At 41.7% G+C, this 26,210-nt stretch overlaps 1 protein-coding gene across 10 annotated transcripts; it reads right to left on the reverse strand.

Moving 5' to 3' along the window:
- Positions 1-2,698: 2,698 nt before the first annotated feature.
- On the reverse strand, positions 2,699-25,142 carry MSANTD1 (Myb/SANT DNA binding domain containing 1). 10 transcript variants are annotated; one of them, XM_081207923.1, is made up of 6 exons: positions 24,894-25,142; positions 22,273-22,505; positions 16,429-16,693; positions 14,314-14,364; positions 6,384-6,668; positions 2,699-3,132 (listed from the first exon to the last, which is right to left on the reverse strand). In XM_081207923.1, the coding sequence occupies exons 3-6, from the start codon at positions 16,680-16,682 to the stop codon at positions 2,892-2,894; spliced, it is 831 nt and encodes a 276-aa protein (XP_081064049.1). In that variant the 5' UTR covers positions 16,683-16,693; positions 22,273-22,505; positions 24,894-25,142; the 3' UTR covers positions 2,699-2,891. The 10 variants fall into 10 exon arrangements, with proteins under 10 accessions (XP_081064049.1, XP_081064050.1, XP_081064048.1 ...); XM_081207924.1 differs by lacking the exon at positions 24,894-25,142 and adding an exon at positions 23,300-23,692 and having other exon boundaries at positions 22,273-22,423; XM_081207922.1 differs by lacking the exon at positions 24,894-25,142 and adding an exon at positions 23,300-23,692.
- Between the last annotated feature and the right edge of the window lie 1,068 nt (positions 25,143-26,210).

Genomic DNA, 26,210 nt, shown 5'->3' on the forward strand with positions numbered 1-26,210 from the left:
ACACTCTAAGGCTTAGCTGCATGCAAGTGCTTGCGCAGGTCATGAACAAGGAATACATCATAAATATTGATAGCAGGAATATTGATAGCAGCCGAAACTATGGAGATAAGGAATATTAGAGTAACGCACACACCCATTGTCTAGAGAGGGACTTTCATGGTTTTCGTCATGTACAAAAACTACTCTTCACTGCTACTGGTGGGTTTTATTTGGGGGGGGGTACTGCTGCCCAACCACAGGTAAGCTAAAATTTGGATTTCAGTTGGGCAGACTGTATGAGACCAGCAGTTAAGTCTGTAGTTGCCAGCAGATGAGGCACAGAATGAAGAGATTGGAAGATTAACATTTAATATTACCGTAAGTATTTTGAAGCAGAGGGTACCTGTCATGAGGTTAAAAAAAAGAGGCCCCACTTTTTTCCATACAGCAATTAAAACACTCATGTTCGGGGTTGGCAGCCATAGCACAGTAGAGGAATAGTTCAAGGGTGACGGGAAAGAAAAATGGTTTCTTTACCCTTCCTGAAGGGTCCTGAATCTAGTCAATTATGGGAGACAGAACAAGAAAAAATCTCTCTCCACTTCCTACATGCTAGGCATAACTTATATACCTCTACCCCCTCTTACTGGCCTTTTGAGTAAAAAGTCCCATGTGCCACCCCTCTGTTCATTTTGGCTGCACTTTTTGAACCCATTCCAACTCTACAATATCCTTTTCTTAACGTGAGGCAACCAAAACTCTACACCATAGATTTGCATATTGTTGGCAGTTTTGCTTTTAATCCCACTCCTAATGATCCCTAGCATCTTCAGTGAACTATCCACTGTGCCCCCAAGGTCACATTCCTGGTCAGTCACTGCGAGTTCAGACCCCATGAACATATACAATGTGAAAACAACCACTGCCAGGATCTCTCCACCACCAGGAGTGTTGTCACTGGCACATGAGGATAACTGCTTATCTCCCTCTTCCTCAGTGATGCCCTCCTTCCCCAAGTCCCCGTCCCCCCGCATGACACAGGGGAGATCTCCTCCTTGCAATGGGACACAGCTATCACAGCTACCACGTCCCTGAAGGCCTTGACCACCAACCCCTCTGCTTCTCTCAGCCTCTCCAGGTCAGCCAAATGTTACCCCCTGGCCTTTTTCTATCTAGCAGGGAACAAAATGGAGGCTCTTGTACCTGAAATCGCAGATAAATGCAAGGGGAGAAATGGAGCTACAAATCTTTCAAGCTCTCCCGGTCTATCAGGACAGCAGTCGGAGGAGAACCTAAACAGACCAAGCCGCCAGCATTTTATTAAATTTAAAACTGCATACAGCCAGGGTTTAATTATCCCCCCCCCCATATTGTGCATGGCTGGCTCTTCTGCATCTCTTGACAGCCAATGTAACCTAAAGGTCTGGAGTTTTTACACACCCTGAATGTGGGAAAAGTGTGCAGGATCAGGCCAAAGGCCCATCAGTCAAGCTTCCTGTTCTCACAAGAGCCAACTAGATGCCTCTAGGAAGCCTGCAAGCAACAGGGATTAAGGGGCATACTGGCTATCCTCTTTTGGTTTAAATCCCAAACCTCCTTGCAGCTGACCACACAACTGGTACTGCTTGGTGACCAGAGGCGTACCTAGAGGTCCCTTTCACAAAGAGCTGTATTGGCAGCAGGGGGGTGGGGCATTACCGTATTTTTTGTTCTATAAGATGCACCAGACCATAGTTTTTGGAGGAGGAAAACAAGAAGAAAAAAAATATTCTGAATCTCGGAAGCCAGAACAGCAAGATGGATCGCTGCGCAGCGAAAGCAGCAATCCCTCTTGCTGTTCTGGCTTCTGGGATAGCTGCGCAGCCTGCATTCGCCCCATAAGACGCACACACATTTCCCCTTACTTTTTAGGAGGGAAAAAGTGAGTCTTATAGAGCAAAAAATACGGTGCTTTACTGCAATAGTGGCGCAAGTACTTGGTGTGTCTGGAAAGAGGGCAAGGTGGTGAGGAAGGGTGAAAAAATTCACACAACGATGTGCTGCAGTGTGAGAAGGATGGGAAACCTCTCCCGTGTTTGATTCTGTTGCGATAGCAGCGTCACACCGTCATACACTCCAGCGTCATACTGTCTCCAACGTCCTTGCCACTTCTCCTACTGCTCAGCTCCAGCTGTTGTCGAAGCTCATGACCGTACACAGATAATGGGAGGCAGATTTCAGGGGCAATTTTTTGCGCCAACCCCTCTTCCTCTCTCCTTTGTTGGGGGCAGAGGAACTGTTCACTCATAAATCTGTTCTATCCTGTTTCTGCATTATTCTCAGGTTTTTAAAAAATAGACATGAAAAGCTGCATTTAAATACGCTTCCTCTCGAAATATGTATCATGAAATTGCGTTTTGATTAGTCTCCCAACAATGTTAAGTACAACTGTTTGCACACGAGGTGATTTCTCCTCTCCGCCACTGCAGATAGTGAGGCAAAGAAAATCAAATGACTTTTGTGTCTTTCCTTGCACTTTAGACAAAGTGGTCTAAGGACCTTTGATCCCTCATTTTTTCAAAGCTGCCGTGTGCTTTGAGAAGGAGACTGTATCTGCCCCTGGGAATGAAGCAACATAACGGTGTGCTGTCATTTCCAGGGTCCCTGAACAGAAAATAGTTGGCTGCCCTAAACTGAGCATCCCAATTCGAATAAACTGTCTAGAATCTAGAAAAAAAAATTCACAAAGCAAGACCACATTTTATTTCATTAAGAAACACCCAGTTGTCTAGATGGCTCACCTCCTACACTGATTAAACTCTTCATAATTACATTACAATTTTTTATTTACCTGGAAGGAAGAGGCAATCCTAGGATATGTAATTTCTGTAAAATAGATAAATATTGTATTTTCAGGAGCACTGCAAAAGAAACTAAACATTGGCTTTCGATATCATTTTCTCCAATAAATTCATCATTCTCTCTTGCAGCTGCAGGCTCTGAACTTGGATGATGTTCTGCTGATCCAGAATCCTTCTTACTTCCCTGCAAGTTTCTTCCATTGCCCTACTCAGTTTCTTTTGTTCCTCTAGCATTGCTTCCATTAACTTTAGTTTCTTCTTTTGAAAGCTACAACTCTGCATTTTCCTTTTCTTTATGGGCCTCTCTTCAGCTCTGAAAAGCAAACATTTCGGCATTAAATCTGCTTTTGTGATCTGCTATATCACATGGTTGGGTAATATCTAATGTTCACCTGGACTGGGCAAAAGCACATGCATTCACTTGAACTCAAGAAAAGCCTTCCATGCTGTTGGGGACCCTGGCAAAGCGAGGGAACACTCCTGTAGTTTCTCAAATTTCTCTCAAACTCATTGGGTATTCCATGCTCCCCTACAACCCACCTGGAAGCATTATTTGATATACTCACCTAGCACTTGGCATTGTTTTCACAGGGAATACTGTTTGACAGCACATCCCACCAACCCAAGGTCCCAAGCCACGTCCTCCTATCTGAAAATAATGCTTTATATAACATAGCCAGAGGGCTGGCTATGTTAGGCAGTATAAGCAACATAAGAGTCTTTGGCACCTTAAAGACTAGCAAGTATATTATGCCATATGTTTTAATAGACTACAGCCCACTTCACTGTAGCTGTTATCTTCTGTTGTTAGTTGTATATGTACCTAGTGTGGAGAAAACAACGCAAGGAGTGATGAGAGAAAAGAAATGCAAAAAAACAAAAACAGTCTAATTGTATTGTTTAGAGTTTGGGGTGGGGTCAGTCTGGATGAAACCCTGGTTTACCTTCCATGCCTGCAATCCTATATCTATGAAAGCAGAATGTAAGGGGAAGCTTGGCAAACTAGTTCCTTTGGCGAGGTGGGCTTTTCTCCTCCGCCCCACCCAAACTGGCTGCTACATAGGTGAACAACAGCCCGAGTTGTGTGTGAGAACTGGAAGCTGGAGAGACAGAGATGTGCATGATCTGTGCAGGATCTTAAGTTGTGACTAGTGGAGGAACAAGATCTGTTGGGGTGTTAATACTGCTAACCCATCTTATGCTCAGGTTGTATATATGTGTAAATGAAACCACATATCCTAAACACACCACCACTGACCTTCATTCTCAGGAAACTGAACCCTGGAAAAAGCACTTGGAACACCTGGAGTCTGTCACTGCATAGAGATTGTGGTGGAACATAGCAGTATCTTTCAATGAAAAACTTTGCATATTTAAAATAATTTATAATAGAAGAGTACTAGGGGTCTAAAAGGATCTAGGTGTCTTAGTAGACCACATGCTTAACATGAGTCAACAGTGCGATGCAACAGCAAAAAAGCTAATGCTATTCTAGGCTGCATCAACAGAAGTCTAGTGTCCAGGTCAAGGGAAGTAAAAGTACCACTCTATTCTGCCTTGGTCAGACACCACTTGGAATACTGTGTCCAGTTCTGGGCACCACCATTTAAGAAGGATATGTTGACCTGCTAGAACATGGGTAGGCAAACTAAGGCCTGGATCCGGCCCAATCGCCTTCTAAATCTGGCCCATATACGGTCTGGGAATCAGTGTGTTTTTACATGAGTAGAATGTGTCCTTTTATTTAAAATGCATCTCTGGGTTATTTGTGGGGCATAGGAATTTGTTCTCCCCCCAAAAAAAAAAAATATAGTCCGGCCCCCCACAACGTCTGAGGTACAGTGGACCAACCCCCTCCTGAAAAGGTTTGCTGACCCCTGTGCTAGAATATGTGCAGAGGAGGGTAACCAAGATGATCTAGGGTCTGGAAACCAACCCTTTTGAGGAATGGTTGAGGGAGCCTGGAGAAAGGGAGACTGAGAGGAGATATGATAGCCATCTTCAAATATCTCAAGGGCTGCCACATGGAAGACGGAGAAAGCTTGTTTTCTTCTGCTCTGGGGGTAGGATCTGAATCAATGGCTACAAGTTGCAAGAAATGAGATTCCGACTAAACATTAGGAAGAACTTTCTGACAGCAAGAGCTGTTCAACAGTGGAACGGACGGCCTTGGGAGGTGGTGAGATTCCTGCGTTGCAGGGGGCTGGACTAGATAACCCTTGGGGTCTCTTCCAACTCTATAATTATATGGTTCTATGATTCTTAGGGTAGATGTAGATCAGCATGTCAATCATGTTTTTATTGACAAGCTGTTCATTTGAAACCTTCATCACATGATGACTGAAAATATTCCTTTGACCTCTGTCATTCCTTTCATTTCCAGTTTAAATAGACTGAAATGCTCTCAGAAATCCTAGAATGGAATTAGGTAGCAAGTGCCCTCTTTAAAAAACAAGAGATAATTGCCCCCTCCCTGCCCAAGTCTAGTTAGTGCTCAAATGCATACAGAAGCTTTATGCTCCATTGACTTGCACACCAAAAGCTTTTATTGTCAATGAGCAATTGAAGGGTTAAAGTAAAATCATTACACACATGCATATTGTGAATAGATATTATTCATTTCCTTTGGAAACTAAAGGGTGACAACAATAATTATCTGAGCATGCACAAAGGTGAAGGAATTTGGTTGCTTAGTCAGGCGAACCATGACTAAGGTGCAAGTTAATATCAAGTAACTCATAATTAATCTTGGTTTGAATTATGATTATTATTTTTTAAGGATAAAAGTCATGGTTTGTTATAAGTTTGAGAATTACGATTTCTGTCCAGTGAGTTCTATCTAGTGAAAGATAGAACTCAAAATAATTCACTTTACGAGTTTTGTCAGGGTCACTAGTCTTGACATTCATGGTCAAAATACCCCTTGAGTCTTGCTAGCTGGACTACCTTTTTAATTACTTACTACATTTACAGTATATGTTGTCTTTGTGTCAATGCACTCAAGGCAACTCACAGTTTAAAACAATGGCTTACAAGTAACTCAATGCAATACAAAAAGGAACAGACAGTGAGGGAAGAGAAAAATAAGCCTGTGGTGGTTTTAGGAGGGGAGGATCAGATGGAGGCTGGGTCCAGTTGATGGGGGAGACCTCACTGTATCACATCTCCCCTGATACAGCAAGAGTTGCTGATGGAGATGGTCTGGAATCCCACAAAACAGAGCCTATAATTTTTCACATTAAAAGACAGCAACCCTTTGCATACATCTGACTTAAACTATAACTACTACTAGACCCTTTTCGAAGCTACCAGCATGAGTTTGACCAAACTGCGGGAGGCAGTGGAAGACATGAGTGCCTGGCGTGCTCTGGTCCATGGGGTCACGAAGAGTCGGACACGACTAAACGACTAAACAACAACAAGACCCTTCACAGCTGAAGAAAACAGAGAGCCCCTGAAGCCCCCAAATTAAGTGGTCCTTAAAGAAATAGATTTTTGCAGCTTTATCCTATATCCCACATAGGGCCCAATATGTAAAATATCAAAGTAATATATAACTGTTACCTTAACTTATAAGAAAGTAAGCTGGAAGAGCTCTCAGAATGCTCATCTTCAAAAAATTCTTCTCTCCCTTCATATGTGAACTGGTTATAAGGCAAATAGAGTGGAGTAGACTTGGCAGATGGAGACTGTGATGCCTCGGTCTGGGATGTTGAAGGACCTGGCAGCTGACTGTCATGCATTTTCACATCATTGTGCTCTGACACTTTAGAGAGTATTCTATCAATGGTTTTAAAGTAAGGCCAATCAGGTGCAAGCGTTTCACTATCAGTCATACATTTTAATTTCCTGCAATGAAAGAAATAATCATGAAAACTCAGATAGTAATTTCATGCAGGTTTCAAAAATTCTACTATAAAAATATGTGTGTGTGTTCGGAGGGATGTAGGTTGAGCTGTTAATATGTGCACATGATAATCTGTTCATTAATTGTGCACATTTCTTGGTCAGTATACATAATCTCCAAAAGGTCCTAAGGAATGTGCATATCTCAAATGCATTCGGCACATCATCCAACTGGCCTTGGAGAATGTGCATATCTCAACTGATTAATTGACTTCCAACTGAATTCCCATTTAAGCAAACCAAATACTTATTTCCATTTCTGACTCCAAACTTTTGAAAGAGGCAACGATTTCTAGAAGTTGTCAGTTCTGCTGAAGAGGCCAGAAAAGAATAATTTGACAGAAAATGCTATTCAAGGACACAAGTGTTTGAAGAAGGGTCACTCCCATCATTTTCCAACCTGGGCCTTAAGGTCCATGGGAGATACCCTGCTGTAATTCTATCAACAACTATGGTTAATAGCATGACAACATGGAGTAGGACCTCCTTGCTTTCCGGTTGTTAAATGAAAAAATACAATTGTCCTCCACATTAGAAGCTTTTTGGTATTATGAAACACCTTCAGATGTTTGGGGCCAGCTGAACTAATGAATTCTCTTTTTACTGTTATGCTGGTTGTTGTTTTATGAGACGTACTGGTTTTATATTATGTTCCATAGTCTTTTAATATAATACTGTGTATTGTCCTGTGAACCTTCTGGTTGAAGGGTGGATTCTAAAAACAATAAATAAACAATTTAGCATAAATTTTCTAAGGCAGCATGGTGGACTAGCACAACTCCCCATGTCTTGTTCAGCAGGCTGAAGTGTATTCATACAGGGTGGGCATTATTCCTCTTTATTTAATTGAGGAATTTAGAGCACACCCTTATTTATAAATAAATCTCAGAGCAGGTCGCACTATAAACATCATAAACAATAAGACCAAACAGATCAACTTCTGTATAACACAATAAAAAGATTAGGACATCCATAAGGAAAGGCCACCTCTACCTAAGCAAAAGCCGGAGTGAATAGATGATCAGAAGAATCTTTATTTGCATCAGCCACTAGCTATAGCAATAAAATAAAATGTACTGAAGACAGAGGTTAATGCTTAGCTATACAAAATACGTTATGGAGGTTTCCATCAATAATCAAGTAATAGATCTTATTCTAATTGCCCCTGCTATTTATTTTTTTTTGCAGTTTTAGCTGTCACCTGATCATTTTGATCTGCTAGAAAAAAGGACACAGTAGCCAATGTTGAGTGACCAGGCATGGACAATAGTAGAGGGGTAATAACCTCACTCCTCAAAACTTTAGAAAGAGTGCAAGCCAGAAGCACATGAGCCACTGACTCAATACTGCCACCTCCACTGGGACATAATTGTTTTTCCAGCGGGATTTTTTGAAATCGACCCTCAAGTACAGCCAAAGGCAGTATATTCAATCTTGCAAAAGTGAAAGCGCATCTGTTTTTTTGGAATTATTAAATTTTGCAAATATTGTGCCCAAGTGCCAAAATGACTAGGTGGAAAATAATCACACCAAGGACAAAATTTCCTTATTGTGCCTAATTATTCTGTCACTCGATATCATATAGGTGCTGTCTAATTAAGTTATTTGCTTTACAGAAGCCAAGTGTTAATAACTGTTGTGGTGATAAACCAGAAAAGTAAAGCTTTTGGTTGACAATTTTAGTCCAAGCGCTCTCATGGCAATCTTGCAATACTAAGGGTTGTATACCAGTGGGGTTTAAATTTAGATGAAGCCAATAATTAAATCCTACAGCAAATCTGTAATTCAACACAAGCTCAAAAGAGCGCAATAAAGAATAGTTTTGAATAAACAGGATAATTTTGGATCTAAAGATGTGAGGGTGAATGGAGCAACATATTTTACTCCTTGTAGATTTGCACCAAATCTGCAATGGTCATCAAATTATCAACAGCAAAATAGTTAAGGATTTTAACTACAAAATATTACATGATATGTTTCAGAGGATATGTAGGGTGTAGAATCTGCATGGAAATCTATTGTATTGACTGTAGATGTATTTATCTAAACGCTGGATTAAATATTTTGGTTATTAAACAGGCAATTTAGATAAATGAGGCTGGCCTATAGAACTTCACATCCTCATTTAGTAACACTGTAACATTCACACAGTCATCATTTGATGACTGCAGCATCTACAGATAACTTATCAAGTAGTAAAGGTAAAGGAACCACTGTAAAGGTAATAGTGCCACTGTATTCTGCTCTGGTCAGACCTCACCTGGAGTACTGTGTCCAGTTCTGGGCACCACAGTTCAAGAAGGACACTGACAAACTGGAACGTGTCCAGAGGAGGGCAACCAAAATGGTCAAAGGCCTGAAAACGATGCCTTATGAGGAACGGCTAAGGGAGCTGGGCATGTTTAGCCTGGAGAAGAGGAGGTTAAGGGGTGATATGATAGCCATGTTCAAATATATAAAAGGATGTCACATAGAGGAGGGAGAAAGGTTGTTTTCTGCTGCTCCAGAGAAGCGGACACGGAGCAATGGATCCAAACTACAAGAAAGAAGATTCCACCTAAACATTAGGAAGAACTTCCTGACAGTAAGAGCTGTTCGACAGTGGAATTTGCTGCCAAGGAGTGTGGTGGAGTCTCCTACTTTGGAGGTCTTTAAGCAGAGGCTTGACAACCATATGTCAGGAGTGCTCTGATGGTGTTTCCTGCTTGGCAGGGGGTTGGACTCGATGGCCCTTGTGGTCTCTTCCAACTCTATGATTCTATGATTCTATGAACCCCTGACCGCTAGGTCCAGTCATGGATGACTCTGAGATTCCAGCGCTCATCTCACTTTATTGGCCAAGGAAGCCAGTGTACAGCTTCCGGGTCATGTGGCCAGCATGACTAAGCCGCTTCTGGTACTATCAAGTAGTAGTACTGCTCTATTCTCCCTGAGTCAGATCACACCTAGAGTTGTGTGCCTAGTTATGTGTGCCACAATTCAAGAAGGGTATTGACAAGCTGGAACATATGCAGAGGAGGGCGACCAAGATAATCAAAGGTCTGGAAACCAAGCCTTATGAAGAACGGTTGATAAGAAGAGACTGAAAGGAGATATGTTAGCCAGCTTCAAATATCTGAAGGGCTGTCACATGGAGGATGCAGCAAGCTTGTTTTTTCCTGCTCTGAAGCATAGGGCCCATACCAATGGATTCAAGTTACAAGAAAGGAGATTCCAAGCAAACATCAGGAAGAACTTTCAGGTAGTTTGACACCTGAAAGGTGTCACACCTTTGAGAGGTGGCGGACTCTCCTTCCTTGGAGGTGTTTAAGCAGAGGTTGCATATTTTTTTTAGTTGCAATTCCTACATTGCATAGGATTGGACTGCATGACCCTGGAGTCCCCTACAATTCTCTGATTCTAGGATATGTGACGAAGCCATCAAAAAAACTAAAAAGACCAACAGTACTCTAAGCAATGGGGACCATTTTGCCTAGCAGATTGCATCCCCCAGTACAGACCAAGCCCTTCTGATGAAATCCTAGTAGTCGTCTAAGGACCAGTGGATTGTCCCTTGGTGACAGCAGACGAGCAGACCTCTTTGGTGGCAGCACTGGTCCTTAGGAATGACCTCCCTCAGGTGGGTTGAGAGGCAGACACAGCAACCAGCTTTAAGTACCTCTTAAAGTCATATATTTTTGCACAAGTTTTCCTAGACACTGATTCTCAGTTTTTATTTTTTTGTTTATGTACTGCTCCATTTTACCTACATTACACGGCTCTGCTCTTTTTATTTAGCTTTTAAGAAGTCTTATTTGAATGCTGTTATTGTGTTTTATTCCGCTTTTAAGCTAAATAAGTTCTATTTGAATGCTGTTGTTGTATTCTTATATGAATTTTATTATTTTTCTGGTTATACTTTATGTAAACTGCTCAGAAATTTCTTTTTATACTGAGCAGTATATGAAATGTATGATTAAATAACATTTCAATAACTACAAGTAACTTGAGTTCCCACACTCAGTTGTGAGTATTCAAGTCTTGAGTAACGAAGCAATGTTACATGCATGTGTGAACTGTAAGAATCCTATGTGAATCCTAGGGTCCTAGGCTTTACACCTGCCATTTCATATATAGTTGATGCTTTTCCAAGTACCAAGTGCAATAAATAAATAAATAAATAAATAAAAGTATATACACATTCCAGTTTCTTTCCATTCAAATTATAGCATTTCTATCTCTTGGATTCTCTTTTTATTATTGTGGTATTTTGTTTGCTAATACTCTACTTGACCTGCTGAATGAAAACAAGATTAATCTCTTGAGGCTTGTAAAAAAGCTTTCAAAATAAATTATAAATAACATTGCTCATGTGCCAATCGGTGGCTAAAGGGGAGAGAGGAGCAAAAGTGCAGTACTTAAGTTGTGTCTCTGCTATGAATGAATTATTCAAATAGAACAGAAAACTGGTAAAATATTCAAATGCAACTTTCTGAAGCAATTTGAGTGAGTTCTCTCTCTCCAATTACGACATCAAAGAATCCACACTGAAAAGCATAGCAACGATCTAGATAGTGAACTCCTGCACCCAGTGATGTTTTTGATGTTTAAAAAAATATAAATCACATTTTATGAAGTTTGGAAATTAGATATATAAGGATGCTTTATACAGAGCTTTTGAAGGGGTGAAAAATGAGGTGCCAGTACAAAGTGGCTGCCATGGGCAGCAACAAAAGAGGTGATGATACTCCATTCCAGTGAGTTCCATCCCTAAAAAAAGGACCTCTTGAGGGGGGTGACACCTCTTTTCCTTTCCCACCTCCTGTGCTGTACAACCTATCGCTAGAGGGCTCAGATTTGGGGCTGGTTGTCAGTCTTGAACCTGAGCATTTTATTGCTCCATAGCAGGATAAAGGATTATCAGAAGGTGGCGGAAGGGAAATAAAGATGTCCTTCCTTCTTTCCTTCCTTCTCAGTATCCTTGTAAATAGAGCAGAGAGTAGAAATGTGAAGAGTGGGGGACAACAAATAAGATTGGGGTCAAATGGTTCCTGGTTTTCTTTTCCCCTCTGATGGTTTTATTTCTTTTTCCCAGGGGAAAAAGTTGGAAAGTTGGAAATCTGGAGGGATTTGTAATCTTATTTTATCTTTTAGAATAATAGATGAAAGGTGTTTTTTTTTAAAAAAGAACAAAATTGTTTTAGATACCTTTTACTTCTACAAAACGGGTTCTAATAACAAGGGTGTCTAGTAACATTGTAAAATAATATATAGTACTAGGTAATTTAAATACCCATATGCTATAGACTGCTCCTCCATAAACAACAACGTATATGTCAGTTTCACATGTGATCATTCTATCCATTTTCTCAATTAACGTGTAATTTCTTCCCCCAAAGTTCCAAACAAAATTCTTACTGATGAAAGCACTGATGGGGTATTTAATAAGATATTATCTTTTTTTAAAAAAACAATCCAAGTCATCACTCCAAGCAGCTAGAGAGCTGCTGCCTCTGTTTGCACTACACACATTCAAAATAGGGCCGCAAATTCCTCTGGAACAAAGAGATGCAAGGATGTTGCTGTCCCTCCCAGGGATAAAGGAAGGAGAAAACATGGCTGCCTCCATTTGCAGCCTCTAACAACTTACTTGTAAATATATACATTTGTAAAATTTAATTAAAAGTAACCTCCAGACCACCTTGTCAAATGTGTTCAAGGTCGGATTCTGGAAGATAAATATATTCCTATATACATGTTAATCCAGAAGGTGTGGGTCAGGTGGGCTGCACTGGAATGTGTACTGAGAAAATTCCTCAAGCTTCCTTAATGTGCTTGCTACTCCATCTCTAACCCTAGATATACCATATTTTTCCGTGTATAAGACTAGGTTTTTCCCCTTAAAAAGAATGTAAAAAATTAGGGGGAGATACATCTCTCCCCCCATTTTCTTAAATCTAAGTCCCCCAAAATAGGGGGCATCTTATACATGGGGGCATCTTATAGATGGAAAAATACGGTATTTGCTGCTGCGCTATACTAGGGCTTATATATCACTCCCCATTTACCCAGGGGTTGCGTTACTAGGCACCACATGTGTCAGTCGGACGTGCATAAGTCCGCCCCGCCCCCTTGCCGTGCCAAAATGGTGTGCGCATCAGTGGTCGCACATGTGCCCATCGCATGCAAATGGGGATTTGCCTGTTCAGTATACCACTTTTTGACCAAAAGGTCTCCAAAGCCGTGGAAAACATATCAACATGAAAGGAAAATGCCATAGATAAATCAAAATAATACAAAATACCCATAAATCACACTGGATATGTGTTAGGAACTCCAGCTAGCCCTGCAGCAAGAAACAAAAAAGCACCAATCCAGACACCCCTCTCTCTAGCGCACCTTGGGTGTCTCTGCTGCCTCTCACACAGGTTCCACTAACAGAAACCACTTCTGTTTCGTACTGCAGCCAACCAGCCAACAAAATACTCATCAACTCCACGTTACAATAACCAGAGCCTATGGCATGGAAGGTTGGGTGATGGGCAAGATCCACAAGAACAGGCTCACATGCTGGAGTGTGGAGCAACTCTTCTCCCTCTTCTAACATCTCCACCAGCTGATAATTAACATTCCATACAACTCAACACTTTTACACAAGGGCCTAGGTTTTATTTCATTTTTAAGTTGGCAAAATAAAACTCAAAAGGGACATGGCACCCTCTGGGGTCATGCTGTCAAGGTTGCTCCACCGCATCATGTCAGCTGGCTGCTTTACAACCTCGGCCCTCCAGATGCTTTGAGACCACAATTCCCAGCATCCCTGGCCACTGGTCCTGCTAGCTGGGGATCATGGGAGTTGTAGGCCAAAAACATCTGGAGGGCCGAGGTTGAGGAAGCCTGTTTTACAGCTGAGTAGGTCCAATCCTGAAGAGCGTCACAGCTACCCAGAACACCCTCACTGCCTCGCCAAGGAGCTGGTCTTTGCCGCAGGTGCTTCTCAACTAGGCAAGCAAGGTTACTGGGTGGTGGACGGTAATTTGTAATTATTTTGCTTGAATAAACTGAGGCACTTATATGTTTAAATTTAATAAGTAGAGCAAAACAAAACAATGCCCTTTTCAATTACAGGGCCAAAGTGACCACAACTGAAAACCTGATGATGATTCTTTCCCCCTCTCTCACAGTCCTCCTAAAACAAAACTTGAAATAACAGTGGATCCTCATAATTATTATTATTAATTATTAGAATTATATACCAAATCCTTCCCAGCCGCTCCGCAATTCATGCTACCTGTTCAAGAAGAGAGTCTGAGGGCAGGAGGTGGCCTCTCACTTTCTCTATCCACAATGAACCACAACAGAAAACCAAAGTGCAGCAGAATTCTTACACATTTATATGTTGCAAGTGGGCTTATTGCAGGATCTACAGCATATTTCTAATACCTAGTTTTCTCTGGTTTATCTATAAAAAAGTTGAACTATGTAAATCTTAAGCACTTAGCTCAAGTATTAATTGAGAGTGTGGGATGACTCCTCACCCAAGCAAGGACCTTTCCTCGTGTGACGCTGCCTAACCAGTAAGAGGGAAGATTTATTGCCTGATACTCACCACTTGACTCCTCTTGCATCACTGCTTGGTTCTTCAATTATATGCATGCATCTGGTTGTAAAATTAAACGTTACAAATGCTAACAAGTGTTACAAATGTCCTGTTTATCACTTTTAAATATTCCATGCATACTTGATAGTGCTTTTTGGCGATATTTGTGAACATGGAAAAGAGGAAGCACTAAAAGTGGTATTTGCCATAAGTATCTCTCGGGAAGAGGCCCATCTAGATCACTCCATTTTGTAAACAGCATGATGAATAATAATTGATATTTCCACCTTCTCTTGTGAACTAGAACAGTCTCAGCCACAGCTGAATGCAATAAGGCAGTGGAGGAAGAAACTGCAATTCCCCTAGTAATCTCTACTTTTGGACTATAGCAGGCTTTGTAGAATCTTAGCTATTGGACTGACGCAGAGCTCTTCAGAACATTTCAGCTTTCTTGGAAATTAATTAAGGTATTGCTGTATGTGTCGAGATTATCATTCATATACACAGAGCAGTAATATTTAAACTTGAATGTTCAGTCTGCAAATATTTTAGATGAGTTTGTTTTTAGCATAGTTTAAGTTTATGAGCAAAATAAATAGAGTGATTTAAACACACTATGATGTTCTCAATTCCAGTTCTATTCTGGGTCCCGTCCCCATGGTTAAGGTACTGTGAGTATGTCATGGTCAGAGGGCAGTGTCAATGCTCCCAGTATTTACTTTCAAAACATTTTAGTATATTTCTTTAAAATATGGATTATATGTGTGTGAGAGATAGTGTTTGTTGATATATTTCTATGCATACACATTCATGTGTTGTGTGAGAGAAAGACATGGAGCATTTTCACCTCTTTTTCCTTTATGCTTTGGGGGCCATCTCAAATTTTGAGCCAAGGGTGGGCCTTCAGACTAAAAACTTCAGCCCACGTTTTCTGGATTTCTCACTCTCTTGTCAGACTAAGGGCACAAACTATCTGTTTCAGAGTGTACCTCTGTAAATGATACTGGTGCCATCCTGCAAGGTGATATGTAAGTGAAAACATATCATTTTGAGAATATTCACCATTTCATGCAAAACACATATAATAACTTAAGAGGTCACCATCTTAAGATGATCTAGCCAAAAGTGAAAATGAAGACACAAATTTATAAATGCTAATAGGGAGTTGTAGATTGCACAGCATATGGTTTAAATATAAAAATGATGTTTTAACCTAACCCACCCAGGCCCCCAAAGCCCAAAACAAGCAGACTTAACATGGATGCCTGTGACTTTTTTAAAATCGCTCTTTTTCTGCACTGAAAAGAGCTTAAATAAAGGAATCATGTGTTTCAGATTGATGAATTATAGCTAACCTCCAACAGATCCATATTAGAGATTACATGTTGTCGCAAATTAGAACATAGCTAAAAGCAGATTTGGTCACATAGAAATAGGAAAATGCTTTTCAACACCATGCAAATATTTTTCTGTCCCCAGGCTGCAAATATTTCATTTTCCTAAGCCAACTTCCTCTCCTGATGGGCTCTAACTACTTCATTATCTCATTTCAGATACCTCAGTTTCCTCCCCCAGCTGGAACAGTGTTTACAGTGTGCACTGATTTCTGTCTGCAAATGTAATTGTTCCTTTGCTAATGCTAGCTACAATTATAGCAACGTGTGTCACTCAGTGGTGAGGCATGCAGTTATTTTAGTCCTCCGGAGGGTAACTTCCTCAGTCTGCGATGGCAAAATTTAGAGATTTTTTAACAATAATTATTTTATTTAAATTGTATTTAGTTTTTGCATTTGAGAAGACCAGCTCAAAATTGATCTAAGCTGTGCCAGTTTAAAGTGCAAGTGAAAGCTAAAATAAAAACATAAACAACAATAATTCATACTATCTTTTGCATCCCCTTGTTTCATAAAAACAGTAATTAACAAAAACCACCACCAAAGTTATGCTACCATTTGAAAGCAGTAAGGAGAAAAATTAGGAATGTTAAGAGTGATTTTTAAGAGCCCTATGAACAACCTTTAATCTTTCATCTGTGGTTTCTCTTTACAATATATTTTCAGAAAGGCAAAGAGCCTGATTAATATCTAGAAATCTCTCAAATAAAAGGAATTAACTGAAGCTTACCTGTACTGGAATGTCATGTTTGTAATTTTTATCTTTATTTCTTCTCCATGTCGAATTTCTCCAGTCATTTCAAAGAGTTTGTTAGCCATTTTCTCATAAACTTTGGCATTCCTTTTAGTTTGTTTCAATTCATCAAAAAATTCTTCCCAAACCAGCATTAAGCCCCTCATTTCTGCATCAGTCCAGTTTCTGGCCCTCCTGTGCTTCTCAGTCTGAGAAGAAACAATATAACTGGGAATTTCTGCAGCAGCCATTCCTGATTGACCTAAAAGGGTTTTAAAAGAGAACACTTAATATAGATTTCAGTTTTTAGTTTAGGATTTTGCAGTGCAAGGCATGCATATGAAGCTACAGGATTTGAATGACAACAGAACACATGAAACCTCTTTGCAACAGCTTGAAGCTTGAGTGCACAAAATGGGGCCTACATCTGACAGGCAGGAATTTAGTTAAAAGCTTTTAAACAGAGAAACGTCATTTTGATGTCACGTTTCCATAGCAACAGAGCAACTGCATAAGCTACAACAACAAAAACCTTTTAACTGAAAGCCAAAGAATCAGGACAAAGTTGACAGGCCATCAATATTAAAGCTTTTAAACACTTTAGGTTTAACAAAAACAACAACAACAAAAAGATCTATGCAGCCTTTGAGAAGCTACTTTTAAGTTTTTACTTGTTTTTAGATTTTTCCCCCTTACCTTTTAGGCAATCTGCTGCAAGCAGGGGGTCATGGCTGTCTGAATGAGCTTTTAAGTTGTGCCTTGACAGATTCACTAGGATGAGGGAAAGACATGTACACAAAAAAGACCCCTTTACAACAATTGTGTCTAAAAAGTCTCACACCTTTGTGGAAGCACAGTTAGCATCTGAAGTATATAACAGCAGCACTGAAAACAGTTAAGCAGCTAAAATGGTGCCAGATTCCTATTTCAGGAACATGCACACAGATTTGTGTTTACATATGTGTGTGCAAGGGAGAGAGAGCCAGAGGCCGATTTGGGCTCCAAAATGCTTGTCTGCTGCTAAGCAAACCCATCCAGCAGCCCTGTCAGCATGAATTTGCCTTTTGTAGGTTCAAATTACCACATATGTATTTGCAATCCGAACAATTTCAATGCTGTTTGGAGTCTTTTATTCAGCCGTGTGCTGCAGCCTCAGGACTGCAGCGGAGGCATTTTAAATCTGCCTTATGGTGAACCCATAAAGATTATTTACTGTGCAAAAGCAACTGGGAATGGGGAGAACGGCATGAGGATTAAAAACTCTAAATAAATTGCTGTTTTTATGTCGTAGTTTTCTTCATATAGGAGGCTAGATCTTGCTCCCTGTTATATTAGCAACGCAGCATCTCATTTCCCAAAGCACCATTCCAGAGTCTGCGCTGTGGCAAACATGATGGACTCAGCTCTGGCGTTAAGGTCCAGGCACTTTATCCAGTGAAGCAATGCTGACGGCTAATGCACAGCGCATTAATTCTCTGTATTAGAAAGGAAACTACTGTTCACATTTTAAAAGATAGCAGTGGGAAGAAAAAAATGTTTGTGTGTGTTCATTTTTAAGACAGCAATACAGACCTCGGTGCTGGGCGTTTCCTAGAGATTAATGGCAAGCAGAAAATAATGTACTCCATAGGCTGTTGATCCCCAGGAAAGGTTCTCACGTGCTTTAGTCCACACTTAAGTATCCTATACACTAATTACACGCTCAATCTGAACAAGCTGTAAAGCCCAGGATCCTGAAGGAAGGGGAGGTCGCAAAATGCCTTTTTCAAGGCATAGACCTCCTGTCCTGTTGTATTCCTTGTTAATGGCTTTCCCCCCCCTTCACTGCAGCGCTTTAATGTAAGGAAGTCAGAATTAGGATTCCCTAGAGAAAAAGGTTTAAATGCTGTTCGAATAAAGAACACAATGAACTTTATTGATGAGTCACAGGTTCCTATCTGGCACTCAAAAGGCATCTTTGGAGCAGCTACTGTCAGTGGTCCTGTGCAGAACAACCCTTTCAAGGCTGGCAAAGTGCACTGTATGCTGGCGTGTGTGTGTGTGTGTGTGTGTGTGTGTGTGTGTGTGTGTGTGTGCATATCATGGAGACCCAGTTGGGAGGCATCATGTGACCAGGTGACAGATGGCAGCCAAGAGGAGGATTAACTAGAAGCAGGGTCTCCTTGTCATTCTGTGTGTGCATTTCAGACTTTCCAAGCATTGCCTCGGGAAGCACCAATGTTAACATCCAAATTTAACTGTGGCTGGCTTGGAGAAAAGATTGGGAGGTTTTTTCCAGGCCACTGTTGTGTAGATCTATCCAAATAAGGCATGGCTTGGGAAGGATTTGTACCCACATCTTCTTGCAATTTAGCCAAAGGTATGTGAATGCCAGCATGTGTCTGACCCACAAATGTAAATATGCATTCCTCCCAAACTGCATGGGTTTGGATTCCTCCAGAATTGCAAAGTGTCTTACAGAAGAATATCTACGTATAGGCAGGACTTCTCAAAGTGTGGGCTGCAGACCACCAGTGGCCCATGAGCTTCATTCTACGAGACCGCCTCTCCTGGTATGCCCCGCGGAGGACCTTAAGGTCCACAAATGACAACACTTTGGAGGTCCCAGGTCTCAAGGTGGTTAGATTGGTTTCAACTAGGGCCAGGGCCTTTTCAGTACTGGTCCCGACTTGGTGGGACGCTCTGTTCCAAGAGACCAGGGCCCTGCAGGACTTGACATCTTTCCGCAGGGCCTGCAAGACAGAGCTGTTCCGCCTGGCCTTTGGTTTGGACTCAGTCTGACCCTTATGTTTCCCTCCCCTTACCGTTTTGATCTATGGGCTACTAATAAAATGAAGCTGCATTTTAAATTGCATTTTAACCTGTATTTTAAATTGGGTTTTTTCCCTATTATGCTTTTATTGCAATTTTACTGGTGTTTGCCACCCTGAGCCCGGCTCTGGCGGAGTATAAATTATTATTATTATTATTATTATTATTATTATTATTATTATTATTATTATTCTGATGGTCCATGATGTGATTCTGCAGAGTGGTATAGCTACACATGAGAGAAGAGCAGTGTGTGTGTGTGTGTGTGTGTGTGTGTGTGTGTGTGTGTGTGTGTGTGTGTGTGTAGAGCAGCTGGCGCAATTGCCGTGTGTGGGGGAAGAATTGTGGTTACAGCAGCTGCTCCGTTCTTATCCTGTGGGCCACCCAGCAGGTGAGCAGAACAAACTGGAAGTGGAAGCTGGTGGCAAGATGGTGGAAGCTCCCAAGTGAGGGAAAGGAGCACTTGAAAGGAGCAGAGAGTCAAAACATGTGGAAGAAGGAAGCTGTGAGAAAGACAGGAAGGAACTAAGAGCAAGTGCATGCAAAATAAATGCCTTGGAATATTTCCTCATTTATTTCAGATAAACCATATGACTTTTTGCTGATTGGAGGACATGCTGATTTTTGCACGGCTAAAATCCGGATTTCTACTAACTGGCAATAACAAAGTAAAGTTACTGAACGTTTCATTCAAAGGCCTAGTTTGCACATTACATTAAATAGAGCTGAAAACAAACTGTAGTGTGAATGAGTTCTCACTCCACTCCTTTCTTGCTGGTTCTGCGCTGCCAGGAAGCAAATGACATCTGAACCCGCATTTGTGGTTTCCCCCAAGGAAACCACAAGACCAGATTCAGACATCAAAACCCAGACTTGAGTCCTGGTGGTGTGGCAGGGGTGAGCTGTGTGGCAGCACTGTGAACCGGTACAATGTGCATTCACGTGAAACCACCACTTGTTTTCAGCTATGGTTTATATGACAGTGCTGGTCCACTTGTTTATGAGTTATTTAGAGGAGTAAGGAATATGATGGTTGAAATGGTTCCTACTCAGTGAAATATCTACACAAACAAATCACAGATAAATCAGAATTGTGAAAAGTAGGAGAGGTTTGGAATAAATATTTAGAGAGACCAATTATTTTCTTGCTATGTTTATATACTGCCTTGTGCCAATGAATCCAAGCTACAATCCAAGCTTCCCTGATTACAACAGGGAAAAGAGGATATGAAAACTTTAAACTAAATCCTGACAGGGAGAGAGACAATAGTATTGACAACACGGAAACACCTGGTAATCTGGTAATAGGGATAATAGCTTCACTGATGCACCAGAAACTGAGATGGTACTCCAAAAACCTACTAAAGAGCAAGAAACTACAAGAAGGAAGCCACCGGAGGGAATGATTAATGGTTTCAGTTGTCTCTATACTAATATTCACATTAAAAATCACCATTATAGTAAAGTCAAAAGAAAGAACAAATAAGGCAATCATACAATCAAAACAAATCACTTTAAAACAAAGCACACAATAGTTAATTAGGACAGAGAGCAAATAAGAAAGGTTTCTCAGAGCCCACTGTGCAATGTAGAAGTCCACATATTTGAAAGATCCGGGGAAAATAAAAAGTTATTTGCCTGACACTGAAAAAACAGGCGAGCCCTTCTGGAGATAGCATTCCACAATCTGAAATGCCCCTTTCTCTCACAGACACCTGCTGTATCTCAGTTGGCGATGGGGGGCATTTGGGGAAGAGCCTGGCACGGGGGTCTCAAGGCTATTTATCCAGTTATAACCCAGCATTTTCTATTTTGCATTATTTTCAAATCTGCTCTATTTGTTAATGGCCCATGTGGGATCTGTACATGTACGAGAGAGTGAAAGATACAATGCCAAATGAAATCCATGACTAAATGTAGGTTTTGAATCTTGGTCTGATTCCTTTAATCAGGCACTGCCACCTCACTCTCAGGCCCCCAGTGCAGCCATTTTGTGACTTGTGCCCTTGACATTTTCACCAAGTTCCCCGTGTGCCCTTGTGGGCCAAGGCAGTAGTCAAGCACCATGTGAAAACAAATGAAGCAGGCAGACAGACACACAGGACAGAGTTGCTGGAGAATGAGGAGGAAAGGGAACTTGAAATCATAAGGAGAGTATTGCAGAGGATCCAGAAACCTACCATGGAAAACAGAAGTTGAGCTGAAAAGATCCATTGTCAATGAGCTAGGAGGGCTGGAGAGAAACTGCTTAACTCCTACGTCCTGGCTTAAGCAGGGAAAAGGACTGTTTTGTTTTACCGTGGTATTTTCATACCCTGGTTGCTCTTATGGGTAATTACAAAAATGGTTTTAAAATCTGGGTGGGCTGGGAGGGATTGTCTAGAAATAAAACTATAATAACTGTTTGCTGGTCATAACCATTTTTTTTAAAGCACATTTCTTATTGGCTTAAACTTGGTCTGACGCCTTGATTTTCACCCCTCCTTATCAATTAAAATCAGCTGCCTGAGGCCCTAGTAAGTTGCAGAGGTCATAGGGCTGTTTAGTGGAGTTAGCCAGGAAACAAAGACTTATTCTTGATGATGAAATGAGGACCACCTGAGGGGTTAAGTTAGCTGGTTTGCTTGCCTCCTTTTCATGCTGCAGCCCATGCCCTCAAACCCTTGCTTCCACCTAACAACGTCATGTACAACATGATCAACCAGTAACATTTTAAAACAATTTTAAAAACAGTTTACAGTACATAAAGTGGCAGATGGGGATACATGAACAAATAAATAAGATTTTAAAATGCCTACCAAAACAACAAAGCTTAAGAGATTTTGAAAACCCATCAAAGGAGTCACTGGATGGATCTCCTGGAGTGGATCCACTCTTGAGCTTAAGGGATGGGCAGGTTCCTACCCCATAAGTGATGTACGTTAAAAAGACCCATTAGACTGGAGAGCAAGAACACACTGCTGCCACCACAACCCATGTCCTGCCTGTACTACCACATTTGGCATGTCTGGGGCTCTGCCACCCACTCACCTGAGCATAACAGGCACCAGATTCTGATGATGGAGTGTTCTCCAAGATTCTGTCTCCATTAGGGCTGCCATGCATCTGGACATTACCAGGATTTCAAAGGCAGAATTGACATCCAGGGGGAATTTCCCAAAGGCGGTGTTTTGTCCTGGATCTTAGGCAAGTCAATCGAAGAATCGTGTTGCTCCACACCTTAGGGGTTTGTCTTAAAAAGGCTCGACAACTTTTAGGTTTTCCTTAAAAAGAACTCAACAATTTTAGGGTGTCCTGGTTTTTACTTTCTGAAATATGGCAACCCTAGACTCTCCATGCTGAGTTTCTCTGCACCTATTGCAAAACAAATTGGCAAGGCCATGAAGCTGGCAGCCCTCTGGTTAGTCATTTTGTCCGTCTGCATAGGACAGTCTGTACATTGCCAGTCCTGCCAGGTGTACCTGCTGCAGAACTGCCTGTGGATGAGAGAGGCACACAGAGAAGGCTGCAGCATTTTTTTTTTGGGGGGGGGAGAGAAACCCAGTACAAGCACACACCACAATTCCATCCTATGCAATCTCACACATTTCTATTTTAATTCTGAAATTACAATGTGACCCTTTCTTTGCATGTTTTGTTTAACACAACATCCAGTCTTAAACAGTTCGAAAAAGCTTGCTATTTTGAAACTATTTTGGTTGGTCCTTAAAAAGATCTTACCCTGTTTGATTTTTTAAAAAGAAATTGTAATGGGGCAAGGCAGCTGCACATAAAAAGCCCAATTCACAAAGCCTTATTTTTCTGGCCTTTTTCATTGCAAAGTCATAATTATCTGTTACGTTTTTTAGGGCACAGGCCTGGATCTTTGGTGGAAAAACAATCAGATAGTGTAGCAGCTAAAATCTAGCTACAGTAGTGCTAATAACAATATCACCAGAGTGGGGTCGCATGATATATCTGGCAGCCTTTTCCTTAACTTACCACCGTCAGTCTTTACACTGAACCCATTTTCATTCTGGATGCTTTTTAAAATCTACTTTCCTATTTAGTGAATTACCTGAAAGGCCTCGCCTGTTTGGAAAAGGTGACGGATTTATTTGTGTCCTGCAGCTTCTTTCTGTTCCCTCGCTCTCTCCAGCTGCCCAGTCTGATTTGTGTTACAGCCAGACAGGGCCGTATGCTATGTATGTGTGTCTGCTAGACATTTACTTGCAAATATCTGGGGCCTCTAAATCCGACCAGCAGCCTTGGCTCCCGCTGCCCTAGGGGGCAATTATGGCGCTTTGTCTCACCCACAAGCTGTCCCTTCCGCTTGCCTGTGCATCAGCCATAAGGCACTCTGGGACTGGTAGTTCTTCACAGAGTATGTCACATAGTCAATAAGGCCTGCACCAGCAGTTGGTGTTTCCAGGAGACTGGAGAAGAAACTGACCATCAAACCCCCCGCCACCCCAAATTTGCCTTTTGCTGCCATCAGCCTCCTCTGGAGTGAGCCTATGGCAGGGGTAGGCAACCTAAGGCCCGGGGGCCAGATGCGGCCCAATTGCCTTCTCAGCCTGGCCCGCGGACGGTCCGGGAATCAGCGCGTTTTTACATGAGTAAAATGTGTCCTTTTATTTAAAATGCATCTCTGGCTTACTTGTGGGACCTGCCTGGTGTTTTTACAAGAGTAGAATGTGTGCTTTATTTAAAATGCATCTCTGGGTTATTTGCGGGGCATAGGAATTCATTCATCCCCCCCCCCCCCGAAGTATAGTCCGGCCCACGACATGGTCTGAGGGACAGTGGACCGGCCCCTTGCTGAAAAAGGTTGCTGACCCCTGGCCTATGGGAACCAGCTGTATGCCACACACACACACACACACACACACACACCCAGAACTGTATGTAAGCCAGCCTCCTTAGCAGTGCCAGAAACATGGTTGTTGATTAACTTTTGTTCTGCTCCATATTTATGCCTAGATGTTTTGTTTTGTTTTGCTGAATTTATTCTGGTGTTTGCCAAACTGTTTATTTTCATCATTTTTGAATTTACTGGCATGGCCTGTATTTTGTATATTTGTATTTTCAGTGCTCTGTATTTGGATGTTTTTGAGTGTTTGCTGTAAGCTGCTTTGGGCAAAGCTCGCTGTGGAAAAGTGACATATATGTAAACTCAGTCAAACTCAATAAATCACATAGGAAAGCACAAATCTCTCTCTCTCTCTCTCCCTCTGTTCTGGTTTAACTACAGACCCAACACCCCATTCTGGGGCAGGGTAGGGCAGCAACTCGCTGATCAAAATGTTGCTTGTTCTGCTGTAACACAGCTGCAGATTGGCTCCAACGTATCTCATAATCTTTGGGTACAGGTGTCTACTGTAGATATACAATATGGGCTCTGCAATTTATTTATACTGCAATTTATCTCTTCCCCGTGGCAATGAAGCTGCAGCCCCCCTGGATCTTCTGGCCCCAATAAGCATCAGACCCTGCCTGGCTCACATGCCTGGGCTCTGCATGGAAAGAGAGTAATGAGTCGGTGTTAGGGATGGGACCTCCCAATAATTATTGTGTTGCCCTTGACTCCCCACCCCTTTGTGAGGGAAGACGAGGCTGTAGTGACTGAGCCAATACAGTTCTTAATCCTTCACCCCATGTTATGTACTAACCTTGGATCCTAGAACAATAGGCAAGTAGGATCCTAGAATGCAACAACTGATTGGCTTGCAGGAGAAGACCAATCAGGCTCCAGGAAGAAGTTAATCAGCCTATTAGGCTGGTAGGATCATAGAATGCAACAACTGATTGGCCTGCAGGAAAAGACCAATCAGGCTCCAGGAAGGAAGCAGAATCAGCCAATCAGATGGGACTCATTGTGTAAATAATGTATATAAAAGCCTGAGGTTTGGGGGGGGCGGCGGCGGCAATTCAACCACTGTTTTACAAGCTGCAATAAAGAGCATGAAATCACTACAGGACTCTGAGTATATTTCACTCCAACAGACCACGAACTATAGCAAATAATTGTTGTTTTACAGATTGCGTTTTTTGGGGAGCACAATAAACCATGATCCCTGGCTTGGCTGTTATGTCCGTGATTAGCGGGAAGGAGACAAACAGCCTGGAGAGATGAGTTCACATTTAACCATGGTTTACTGAGGCATGAACTGGGCGAGAGTGGCTTAATCTCAAAACAGAAATGTAGCAGAGTGTTATTACTGTATATTAATAAATCAAGTGACTCCATGGCAAAGATCTCAAAACACGTGATCATAAGAGGAAGTGACCCAAGCCACAAATAGCAACTGAAGACACGATACAGATATTGTGTGCAAAAGGTGTAAATCATTCATAATTGCTTAGAGCAGGCGTAGGCAAACTTGGCCCTCCAGCTGTTTCTGGACTACAACTCCCATCATCCCTAGCTAACAGGACCAGTGGTCAGGGATGATGGGAACTGTAGTCCCAAAACAGCTGGAGGGGCAAGTTTGGCCATCACTGCAATAGTGGCACTATCAGAAGGCGGCCTTGCAAAGTGGAATGCAGAGCAGCTCAGGCACAAAATCATGTATCTCCCAAGTGCCAGCAAAGGAATCAAACTGACTTAGGTCCCGGCCATCTTGTTGAATTGTTTTTTGTGGTGAGATGGGCAGTAGCGCTCCCCAAGCCTTGTGGAGGGCTAAGGCATTTGGACAGGTTCCATAGCTTATGAAGCATAGCTGTCAACTTCCCCCCCTTTTTAAGGGAAATTCCCTTATTCCAAATAGGATTCCTTGCAAGAAAAGGGGAAAGTTGACAGCTATGTAATATCAAGAGATGCCAAAAAGAGCCCAATGATTACCCTGGAAATCTGGCAAATGATGTCATCACTCCCACTCTCCTCTTTTTCCAGCAAGCAGGAAACCAGCAGTTCCCATGCCTATTCTGCAAGTGATAATTAGGTGGGAGGTTTTTAATCAAAATCTGGGTTGAAGAGAAATGGATCC

This window comes from Podarcis bocagei, assembly GCF_964188305.1.
Source record: "Podarcis bocagei genome assembly, chromosome: 9".
Taxonomy (NCBI): Eukaryota; Metazoa; Chordata; class Lepidosauria; order Squamata; family Lacertidae; genus Podarcis; species Podarcis bocagei.